This window comes from Stegostoma tigrinum, chromosome 33 (genome assembly GCF_030684315.1).
Source record: "Stegostoma tigrinum isolate sSteTig4 chromosome 33, sSteTig4.hap1, whole genome shotgun sequence".
Taxonomy (NCBI): Eukaryota; Metazoa; Chordata; class Chondrichthyes; order Orectolobiformes; family Stegostomatidae; genus Stegostoma; species Stegostoma tigrinum.
Genome location: NC_081386.1, coordinates 9,152,507 through 9,164,947, shown reverse-complemented (window position 1 = coordinate 9,164,947; position 12,441 = coordinate 9,152,507). Strand labels below are relative to the sequence as shown.

The window sequence follows — 12,441 nt, the reverse complement described above, 5'->3', positions numbered from 1 at the left end:
TCCGTTCCTAGGGGTATGTTGTATGGTTGTAAGCAGTATCAGAATCTCTCATGGTCAAGCAGCCCAATGGTGCTCATTGTAAAAATTCTGTAGCAGTTACATCACCTACTGTTCAATGATTGTGAAGCCATGGATCATTGGAGACAAAGAATGATCATTCTAAATCATGCCACACTGTTTACTTGGAGCAATTCTCCTCTTGGCCCCAAGGGTTAAAAGGGGATTTCTTCTTTTAAAATTGTAGTTCAGGGAATATTTACGCAACAACATTCTTGCATATTTTCTGCTTGGAGATTTTGAAGAATGCAGAGCAAAGGATTAATAATTACACCACCACAATGGCTCAGAATTCACATTAACGCCAACACACAGATCTCACCTCCCATCGGATTTTCTGCTCAAGTTTCATTGCCTGTTGTTGCACATCATCTTCCATTTCAGCCAATCGTGCGTCAGCCATTGCCTCCGTCCTGCCAGAGATGATCAGGCAGTTTTAAAGTAAAACATTCACTGGCGCGTTAGCATGAATTGTTCTGCCAGAGACATTATAGAAGGGATGGTATTAAGCTAGGGAGGGGTCAAACAATATTTAGCAGGATGCTCCCGGGAATGGAGAGTTTGGGTTCGAATGCTGTGTCTTTTTCTCCGCCTACCAGAGTGTAGGAGGTTGAGGGGTAACCTCATAGCGGTTTATAAAATCATGACGGGTATAGATAACATGAATGAGAACTATTTGGAGGAATACAGGCCAAGTTTAATTTGAGATTGCGGTTGGCATAGAATAGTTGGACTGGACTGAAAGGTCTGCTTCCATGCTGTATGACTCTAAGTAGCATTTTTAAAAAAGAAGAGGGACCAACATGCTTTGGAGAGTTACATCAGGGTAATAATTAGGTCACATATTAAGGTTAACTCTTAACCAGGGAAACTGACCAACTTATTATCCAGTGCACTCTAAGGGATTTTCATCATTCCCTTGTACCGTTGCAGGTTTTTAGGGCGAAGTGACTTTATATTGATTAGCTCTTTTAAGTTTCAACATAAGATTAAATCTGGAATATAGGCGATGGCAGCCAAGGAAGGTCTCTCCACTCACTGCAGGTGCCATAGCATTATGCACAGATCTTCCACACTCTAGAAGCTCAAGTATGAATGTATTTGAGACGTTATGTGCACTCACGTGGAGGATTGGGATGCACCACATGCTGCTCTAGGTAATATCCTTCGAGCTGGGCTGGTTTTGGGATGCAGTGGCGGGACGGCATGAGCTGGGCTGGTTTGGGGATGCTGTGGGGGAAGGGGAGATTTTGAAGCTGGTGAAGTCCACATTGATACCATTGGGCTGCAGGGTTCTCAAGCAGAATATGAGTTGCTGTTCCTGCAACCTTCGGGTGGCATCATTGTGGCACTGCAGGAGGCCCATGATGGACATGACGTCTGAGGAACAGGAGGGGGAGTTGAAATGGTTTGCGACTGGGAGGTGCAGTTGTTTGTTGTGAACCGAGCGGAGGTGTTCTGCAAAGCAGTCCCCAAGCCTCTGCTTGGTTTCCCCAATGTAGGGGAAGCCACACCGGGTGCAACGGATACAATATACCACATTGGCAGATGTGCAGGTGAACATCTGCTTGATATGGAAGGTCATCTTGGGGCCTGGGATGAGGGGGAGGGAGGTGGTGTGGGGGCAAGTGTAGCACTTCCTGTGGTTGCAGGGAAAGGTGCCGGGTGTGGTGGGGTTGAAGGGGAATGTGGAGCGGACAAGGGAGTCACAGAGAGAGTGGTCTCTCTGGAAGGCAGAGAAGGGTGGGGATGGAAAAATAGCTTGGGTGGTGGGGTCGGATTGTAGATGGCGGAAGAGCCGGAGGATGATACGTTGTATCCGGAGGTTGGTGGGGTGGTATGTGAGAATGAGGGGGATCCTTTGGGGGCAGTTGTGGCAGGGGCGGGGGTGAGGGATGTGCAGCCCAGCTCGTCCCCTCCCCACACTGCATCCCAAAACCAGCCCAGCCTGTCTCTGCTTCCCTAACCTGTTCTTCCTCTCACCCATCCCTTCCCCCCACCTCAAGCCGCACCTCCATTTCCTACCTACCACCTCATCCCGCCTCCTTGACCTGTCCGTCTTCCCTGGACTGACCTATCCCCTCCCTACCTCCTCACCTATACTCTCTTCTCCACCTATCTTGTTTTCTCACCATCTTCGGTCCGCCTCCCCCTCTCTCCCTATTTATTCCAGTTTCCTCTCCCTATCCCCCTCTCTAATGAAGGGTCTAGGCCCGAAACATCAGCTTTTGTGCTCCTGAGGTGCTGCTTGGCCTGCTGTGTTCATCCAGCTTCACACTTTGTTATCTTGGATTCTCCAGCATCTGCAGTTTCCATTATCACTGATACAAATCTTCGCAAGAACCTGGTTTCCTCCTTGTTATAATAGAAAAAAGAGAATCATGAACAATGCCGCACTATGCCTGGTTAGCAATCTCTCTAACCAAGCCAGGGAATCTGTTCCCTCAATGGTTTCTCACACATGGCTCATAACAAACTGAGTTTGTCGCCTCATTATCAAGTTAGCAAGCTGACTTTGGCCTACTCCTCATTCACCAGAACTACCAATCAAATTTAGCCAATGCAACCTTAAAATCGGAGAACCCAGAGCCCATCACCCACTTTCACTTCACACAAGTCTACACAAGCATCACAGAATCCATTTTGCTTTTTGGATGAGTGGGAGGGGGTACAGTTACCAAGGGTGGGGACTCTGTGGCACAACAATCCAGATTCCTTTCTTACATATGGTGTTCACCTGCTCGTAGGAGGCCAGGAAAATAATTCAAGCTCTACCTTTGCTGGGCTTTGTCATGTACTGCTCATGGGTCTGTTTGAAGACTGAACTGTGCAAATTCTGATGAAATAATATTCAACCTCCAATTTCCACCACAGAATCTCAATTTCCACATTTCCATTGATCTGGTGGTTGGCCCTTTCTGCAGGGAATATTACTGGGAAAGACTGTGCCATTAAAAGAGCCTTGCCTGTCAAATTTATTTTTGGAACCTTTCCCAATCCCGAGGGAGCAAAGCTTTGGGGGAATAAAGCTGATGGAAGTTATTTTTCCAAGGATGACAAAAGAGACTGCAAAGGGCTAGATAGAGCTGGACATAGTAGTGGCAGATGAAATATATAATGTGGAGAAATCTGAAATTATCCAGATTGGCCGGAAAAACGGGAAAAAGGAAATATCTTGAAAAGATCAGCAAAATGCCAGTCTTCAGCAGGATTTGGTTGCCCCTTGCACAACAGCCAAAGTCAGAATGAATGTACACCAAGCAATTTTGAAGGTAAATGGTATGTTGGCTTTCATTGCAAAGAGGTCAGTCCAGAGTGAGTAGGTGCTCTGTTATTTCATAGGGCTTTAATAAGCACACCAGCTACACTATTTACAGTTTGTCTCCTTAAACCAAGGGAGCTATATTTGGCATAGCTGAGGTACCGAAGGTTCACTGGATTAATTCATGGAATTGAAAAAAAAAGGTCTTGTGAAGAGAAACTGAAAAAAGAAAGGGCTTACATTCTTAGGTGATTAACCAAGGTGGGAGATGGTCTTGTTCAACTGCATTACATTCTAAGAGGGCTTGACTTGGTTGAGGCAGAGAGGATATTTCCCTGGGCTGGCAAGTCTAGAATTAGGGGTCACAGCCTCAAGATAAAGAATCGACAATGGAGGACAACTAAAACAGAGTGTCCAAAAACCTAAGCAAATTAAGGATTGAGAAGATGTGAGGACAGAGCAGGGGTTGGTGGAGAAGAAGCAGGTTAATCTATTAAAATACAACCAGAAGCTCAAGAGGTTGCATGGGCTACTGCTGCTCTTAATTGTTATACTTTCTGAACTCCTTTGAACTCAAAAAATGGTTGGTTACACAACAGAATTGTGAAGAGGTGATTCATACATTATTCTTCTGACAATCATCATCCCAAAAACAGGCTTCTGAAAGTACATCATTTCATATTAAGCTGATTACATACAAAACTTGTATTTCAAATGTAAGCAAACAAAATTACACCTGCACATTTGCAGTCTATTACTAAGAGGGTGCAAAGAACATCACATCAAGTTATCACTTGACGTTTTTAGTCAGTTGGATGTGTGTCGGTTTGAGTTTTTCTTACAAGTTCCACATGGTATCATGAGCTATATAGACTCTAGCTGCTCTCTCAGCTAGAAGGCTTTTCTTATTAAAGAACAATCATAGTCAATTATTTTGACACAGCACTCTTATTTCAAGAAGTTTAGAATATACTATGTCTTGGAGAAAACTAAAACCATACACTAGATTCAATAAGCAGTGGCTTTGAAAAAAGTTGCAATGATTTTGTCCCTGCTAAAAAGACAAAATTTCTTATCTTCCATTCATGGATTAATACAGCAATAAGTTATAATGAAAGTTCAGTTCTGTGCTGTGCTAATCTTCCAGCAGGAAAACTAAGTGGATCCTGCCCTGAACAAATGGAAGGAAAATTACATTTTTGGCTTCCCAATTGTTCTCTTTCCAAAAAGTGTACAAAGACAGTATTGTGATTTAGATTTTACATTAAAGGAACAACTGGGATACTACATAAACTGGGATGTGGTGAAACTATGGTCTATGGTCCAATGTGGTCACACTATACCCGAGCAACAGAATCTAAATTGCTCTTACATTTTTCACTCGTCGTTTTGTCCAATTTTAATTCTGTAGTTCCAAGAGATTTTGAACGAATCATCTTGGCTCACCACCATCTTCAATTGCAATTAGGGATGGACAAATGGTTGGCTTTGCCAATGCCATCCCATCTCATCTCAATGAATTCTTGATGCTGTTAGCTCTTTGGTTGAATTTTAGTTTGTTCTATCAGGATCTAATCATATCAACTGTCAGTGTACACATTAAGCAAATTCATTCAGTTCAATTTTACAAGGCTAAAGGTTTAGCAAAACTGCCACTTTGCTGGCACATAAATCTTAAAAATCAAGACACCAATAGCTGAAATGCTGAGTGCATTAATTTACATTTTACATCTCTACCAAAGGCCCATGAACACACTGACCTGTGTATGCTAGTTCTCCACTATTTAACTTTGCTTAGTCAAATTTAGGATTGTATTCCTATGATTTTTTCAGATGTGAAACATGGGAATAATAATGTAGTTATAAAACCTTCATAAATTTTGTCCAAGTCTAGACTGTACATCCATAAACAGTCCCCTGCAAATCCAGCCTCACATTTAAACTAACAATTGTATTTTTTTTAAAAAAGGGAAGGTGGTGTTTGGGGCTGGGAGTTTGATTAGGTTATGGCTGCTGAGTGAAAATGTGCTTCAATAATCACTGAAGTACCCTGTTGTAAATTAATGAAGGATTAATTAGCAATTGCAGCCTCTGTGCTGAAATGACTCAACGGCACTAGAATGAGTATTATTCACATACAGATACATCAGTGGTTATAGGCAATAGATTAAATATAGCTGTAAGGCCCTTTACCATTGAGAAGAGAAGGCTCTGGTGTAATGGTAAAGTAAGTGGACTAACAATCCAAAAGCTCAGCCCAATTCTCTGGCGGTCATAGGTTCAAATCCCACCCACCCAACACCCTTCAAGAATTAGAAATATGGAATTTAAAAAACCTAGTCTCAATAAATTCTAACTGTAACACTACTATTGTTTGTTAAAAACCCATCTGGTCCCCTTACAGAAGGAAATCTTCCATCCTTAAACAAGCTGGTCTATACGACTCTGGAGTCACACAAAGACATGACTGACTCTCTACTGTTCTCCAAGACAGCCTAACAAGCCATTCAAAGGCAATTAAGGGCAGGCAATAGATTAGGAGCATGCATTAGATACTAGCCTCCTGAGGAGGCCCTCACCTCAATAGAAAAAAGTTAAACTTCCCTGATTCATGTGACACCCTCCAGTATTCTACACTCCTCCATTCTTTCTGCCTGATTCCAAGCCAACTGGAGATCAGTTTAGAAAGCGAGGGCCTTTTTGCACTTTCTGACTCCCTTCAAACAGACCAGATCAGGCTGCTACACACAGAGGATGACGGTGCTCTTGTGGACTGCCCTGCAGTGTTTCCTTACAAAACCACGACAAATGCACAGCATTGTTGAAATTGTCTCAAATTGCATTATAATGATGGATTGGCCAAGCATAAAAACAACTCAAAGGACTCAAAAAGGGTGCTGTTTTGGACTGATAAGACTCTAGGTAGAATAGAGGTTCATATTTATCACTATTGGGTAACGCTGCACTTTCCTAAATAAAAACAATTGTTATGGAAAGAGATACAATCTGGTTGCCAGGTTATCAGCAAGATAGGAGAGGGTTCAGAATTTTTTTTTAAAATCCAGACATCACCATGAATGAAGGGTGAGAGAGATATAAAAATTGACTGGGACCTTTTTCAGTGGAATGTAGGAAGTTGAGGGGGTGACCTTGCTGAGGTTTATAAAACCATGAGCAGCATAGATAAAGTGAAGGGGGGGGGGGGAGGAATTCAAAACTAGGGGGCATATTTTTAAAGAGTGAGAGGAGAAAGATTTTAAAAGAAATAGGAGAAGAAACTTTTTTTAATAAATAAAAACAGAGTGGCTCGTGTGGAATGAACTGCCTGAAGAAGCGGTGGATGCAGGCACAGTTACAACATTTAAAAGGCATTTGGATAAATTCATGAATTAGAAATGTTTGGAGGGGTAATGGGCCAAATGCAGACAGATGGGAGTAATTTAGTTTGGGAACACAGTCAACGTGGTCTAAAGGGTCTATTTCCATGCTGTATGGACGTACGTGTCAAGTGAAACCAAATAGTTGCTCATACCCTTCAATATTCCAAAGCTCCGACACGTTTCAGAAAATGGCACACGGTTTCAGGCAATTATTCCAAGAATTTTTTGACCGGACACGGGCCACAGCAGCGCCCCCTTCCCCCCTTACCTCCTGAGTGTCTGTTCCAGTTTCCCCGTCTCCATGTCCTGGACCTTACCGTCCTTGATAAGCTCCTGGATCAGTTTCTCATACTGCACGTTTAAACCATAGTCCGAGAATGCACGGATTTGCTGGTAGAAGTCGAACAATTTCTCCCGGCTGTTGCGAGGGGGAGAAGAAACGACGTTAATAACTGCCGGAATCAGAATGAAGCCTGGACACCCAACCCCTTTAAGATTGATAATCACTCAGCGTGTATTTAATAGAGCTGAACACCTGTACCATCAATACTAACAAACAGAGTTTCAAGTTCCTGAACTGCCGGACAAAAGGTCCGGATGGCTACAGCCTGCGTTACACGGTTATGGGTCTAAGGCAGGCAGAGACTAGGAGAGGGAACAGCTCAGCACCTTTATTGAAGTGCCAAGTCCCAGTTCACGGCGGGAGCTCCTACTAGACCGAGTGTAATCGGCAGGGGAGAGGATCACTCTGAAACCAGCCCAGCTACTCTCCGCTCAGTCTAAGGTGTGTGTGTGTGCGCGCGTGTACTCCCACACCCTTAACTGACAGCTTATTGCAGAGAGAGAGAGAGAGAGAGAGGTGAGAGCTGCAGCCAGTTTCACCCTCTCCGTAGCTTTACCAGCTGTGCAGAGGAGTGACTGGGTTCACTTTAGGGGCGAATTATTGCCGAAGTTGCACCGCACTAGAAGGTCATCCGAGTACACGTTTCCCTGTCTTTTTCATAAAAGCTTCCAGTCTTATTTTAAACCTAGTTTCTCAGGCTTCTACTCATTAACAAAGGATGACGTGTTTGAAATATCCACAACATCTTTACGTCTACTTTTTGCCCACATTTTTTAATCAACCTATTCGGAGATGGTATCCCACACCTCTGGAACAGGTGGGACTTGAACCTGTGCCTCCTGGGCCGGAGGCAGGGGCAGTACCACTACCCAGGAAGAGCTGTTTGGCCAAAGCTGTTGTAATTGGATCCAACAAAAATGGTCTCTCACTGCCCCCCCTCTCAAGAATCTGAACCACTCCCTAAACAAATGTCCAATGGAGATTAATTAAGTTTAAAACCTGCCCCAACAGAGAAACCAAACAGCTGTAATGATTATGCTTTAATCTTACCGAAATGTCTTATTAACTAGTTAATTCTGAAAAGGAAGAGGCCATTTGGTCCTTCCTAGTTCTGGTATCTGATGAGACTGTTGCTGATCTGTATCTTATCTTGATAAACATACTTTAACTCCAGTATCTTTTTATAATCTTGGCTATTTAAAAAAAAACTACCCATCTCTGATTTAAAAGATTAATTGAGCTAGCTACTTGTTTTTTTAAAGATTAAATTCCCTACAGTGTGGAAACAGGCCCTTTGACCCAACAAGTCCACACTGCCCTTTGAAGCATCCCACACACCCCTGAACACTACAGGCAATTTAGCATGGCCAATCCACCTAGCCTGCACATCTTTGGACTGTGGGAGGAAACCGGAGCACCCGGAGGATACCCACGCAGACACGGGGAGAATGTGCAAACTCTGCACAGACAGCCACCCAAGGCTGGAATCGAACCCAGGCCTCTGGCGCTGTGAGGTTGCAGATTCTGCTGTGTGGTGTTTTCTCACCTCACTCCTGAATTACCTTGTGCTAATTAAAAGTTCTTCCCTTGTCTTACACACCACACTCCAGTAGAAAAAACAGTTCCTATCCATTCCCATTAATTCCTTAAAACATCAATTAACTCACCCCTTACCCTTCTATTTTCTAAGAATTACAACCCTTGTTTGGGTAATCTCTCTTTATAATCTAACTCTTCACTTCTTGATAACGTTTTGGTGAACTGTACTGCACTCTAAAGATGATTATAGTTCTTTTCATTGAGTAATATCCAAAACTCTACACAAGACATTAGGTGTGGTTTAACCAAGAGTTTTATTACAGCTGCAAGAAAATTTCCCCACTTCAGATAATAGCTTCATAGTTTGAAAAGGATGACTATTCCATGAGCTTCCTGATGATTTCCTGCAGTGTCTGGTAGGTGAACATCTTTGCATTCCAACTCCAAAGCCATCCAGACTTGGATTAATGAAACCAAACATAGTAGTGACTCAGAGCAATTTGCCATGCACTGTGACCATCCTGGATTTGCCAATAACCATCTCTGCTCTGTGAGCAAAGATGATCATAGTGTAAAGATCAGACCTAACCTGCATGTCTTTGGACTGTGGGAAGAAACTGGAGCATCACTGGAAACCCACACAGACACAGGGAGAATGTGCAAATTCCACACAGACAGTCACCTAACACTTGAACCTGGAGCTGTGAGACAGCCAAACATGATGCCACCATGCTGCCCAAAACCCCCTCAAAATTTCAGGGTTTTGTTGCTTTATCAAATCTTCTTACAAACTTCTCCACTGTGGGAAGAACATTGCAGCTTCTCCAGTTTCTCGATGTATCATCCCTGGTAACAGTCTCAAACTGTTTTGCCTCCTCCAGATCTCTCAAACCCTTCTGCTATATGATGGCTAGAACTGATCACAATACTCCAGTCATTTTAAGGTTTATCTTAACTTATTGCGTACTTTTTTCCCCCACTACTAATAATGCCAAAGATTCACTGTGCTTTTTTAAACCAACTTCTCTACCTGTGCTGCAACTGATAAAGATGTTTGTATGTAGTTCCCTGGGTCTACATACCTCTCTGTTTTTGCACGACCTTTTAAAATTGTATCATTCAGCTAGTATTGTCTTGACACATACTTGCTGCCAAATGCATATCTTTGCATCAGTTTTTATCAGCCACGAGTCCATCTGCTTGCTCCCGAATTCTCTTATTGTCCTCCCTGCTGTTTACTACAATTCAATGTTCTCTGGATGGGATCGATGTAACCTCCCTCCTGAATCAAATGGTAATTACTTTTAATCCTATAGTCTCCACTAGCCTCATCTGTGTCCAGTACTCAAAATATGTAGAGCACTTGGCCCAGATCCCTTTGCAACTTCCCCCTCAATCCATTCTCTCTGCCCATAAAACAAGCTCTGCCTTGCCTTCTCTGATAGTATTTTTAAAGGTGTTAACTTTCAAATGCAGTTTTCACCTATTGTGGCTGGTATTATTATTGGTAGGGGACACCTTCCATGGGAGGTCAAAGGCTGACTTTTTGCTCAAGCACATAATTTACCCATCCCAGTCTGAATAATTGTTTGGTGGCATATTTTCTCCTTTGCAAAGCTTTTGATATGCAAAATACATCGCAAATGTTTAAGGTTTCACTCTCATGGACATGTTTCTACATCACAGTTTAATGTCACCTTGAATGCCTGATTTAGCAATTGTCTTGCATTTCTACTTGTCACTAAGCCCCATGTGTCATGTTGTTCTGTTGTATTGTTTTTCTCCCCCTAGTCTGTACAGACAAGTAGAGACAAGAGCCTACTTTAGTCATTACTTCTTTCATTAGGTGGGGCTCACAGACTCCTCATAACAAAAGCTTGTGTTAATTGTAAACACTCCTAGGATATTTTCTTAGCCCATAAGGGCCACACGGTAGCTCAGTAGTTAGCGCTGCTGCCTCAACACCAGAAACCTGGGTTTGATCCCACCCTTGGGGGAACAGTCTGTGTGGAGTTTGCACGGTCACCTGGGTTTCCTCCGGGTGCTACGGTTTCCTCCCACAGTCCAAAAGATGTGCTGGTTAGGTGGATTGGCTATGCTAAACTGCTCAGTATCCAGGGATGAGCAGGCTAGGTGGGTTAGCAATGGGAAATGTAGGTTTACAGAGATGGGATGGTTCTGGATGGGATACTCTTTGGACTGGACTCAAATGGCCAAATAGAGTCATAGAGATGTACAGCACAAACACAGACTGTCCAGGCCAACCAGATATCCTAAATTAATCCAGTCCCATTTAGCCCAAAGCCCTCCTATTCATACACCCATCCAAATGCCTTTTAAATGTTGTAATTGTACCAGTCTCCACCATTTCCTCTGGAAGCTCATTCCATACACACACCACCCTCTGCATAAAAAAGTGTCCCCTTAAGTCCTTTTCAAATCTTTTCCCTCGCATCTTCAACCTATGCCCGCTAGTTTTCAACTCCCCCCACCCTGGGAAAAGACCTTAGCCATTCACCCTATCTATGGCCTCTTAATTTTTTAAACCTGTATAAGGTCACGCCTCAGCCTCCAATGCTCCAGGGAAAATAGCCCCAGCATATTCAACCTCTCTGTACAGCTCAAACCCTGCACCCTGGCAACTTCCTTAAATCTATTCTGAACCCTTTCAAGTTTAACAACATTCTTCCCATGGCAGGGAGACAAGAACTGAATGCAGTATCCCAAAACTGGCCTGATCAATGTCCTGTACAGTTGCAATATGACATCCCAACTCCTATACTCAATGCACTGACCAATGAATGCAAGCACACCCAACACCTCCTTAACTTCTGTCTACCTACTCCACTTTCAAGGAACCAGCAACCTGCACTCTAAGGCCTCATTTTGGCCTGCTCCCACCCTATATGAAATGAGTGGGAGACTCATTGAGCATACATCCTAGTTTTAAACTGGCATATGCTGGGAGATAGAAACATCTGTAACAATGATGTTAGTAAAACTAAAGTTGCAGCAAGTGTTACACAAATCATCTTCCCTACTGGTTGCAATTGGTGAACACATTGCAAACAGTATGTATTTAATTTCTTTCTCTAGCCAGTTTAAAAAAAATACATTTAACAGCCAGCTGGCTTTTCAAAAGATTTGGGAAGTAAACCATTTCTCTATTCAGTCCTTTTAAAAAAATCAAAAGCATACCAAACATGCTGTGGGTGAAATCTAAGGTATTTGCTCTACAATCAGTCAGGCACATTCATGCATTCAGAAAATTGTTCTAGTCTTTCACTTTTGTCCCTTTAAAGGCTGTTGTAACTCTCTCACTTCCTGAATAGTGCAAGTTTGTAGCCAGGGAATTCCTAGTATCATATCTGGCATCCAGATAAATTCCTGCAGTTTCATTGAAATTGAAAGAATGGCAGACTCCCGGTTTTGATTACTGCCATTAAGTTAACATGGTCACTGATTTAAATTAGATAAAAGATTAGTGCTTAAACAATTTGAAACAAATGTGAACAATTAAAACACCTCCACATTTTAGATTTTCTAAAGCAAAATGCCACTGGGAGAGAGAATACCTCATTATAAGATAAATGGAACAAACATTAGTCTGCATTTACAGGATTGATACAAATAATGGCAGCCACTCCAGTCATCACAACTAACCTACACTGAATTTCAAAAGAAAACCTTCTGGATGTGAGTTTGCTCGCTGAGCTGGCAGGTTCATTTTCAGACATTTTGTCACCATTCTAGGTAACATCATCAGTGAGCCTCCAACAAAGCACTGGTGTTATGTCCCGCTTTCTATTTATCTGTTTAGGTTTCCTTGGGTTGGTGATGTCATTTCCTGCGTTGGTGAT

General features: G+C 42.7%; 1 protein-coding gene across 4 annotated transcripts in view; it reads right to left on the bottom strand.

Moving 5' to 3' along the window:
• The window catches only part of rasef2 (RAS and EF-hand domain containing 2), a 72,366-nt gene that overhangs the window by 29,482 nt on the left and 30,443 nt on the right, over positions 1 to 12,441 (bottom strand). For all 4 annotated transcript variants that reach the window (XM_048562691.2, XM_048562688.2, XM_048562689.2 and 1 more), the window contains exons 2-3: positions 6,968 to 7,117; positions 380 to 470 (exon numbers count right to left, since the gene is read on the bottom strand). In XM_048562691.2, coding sequence (XP_048418648.1) covers positions 380 to 470; positions 6,968 to 7,117 — 241 coding nt within the window. The remainder of the gene's footprint in view (positions 1 to 379; positions 471 to 6,967; positions 7,118 to 12,441) is intronic.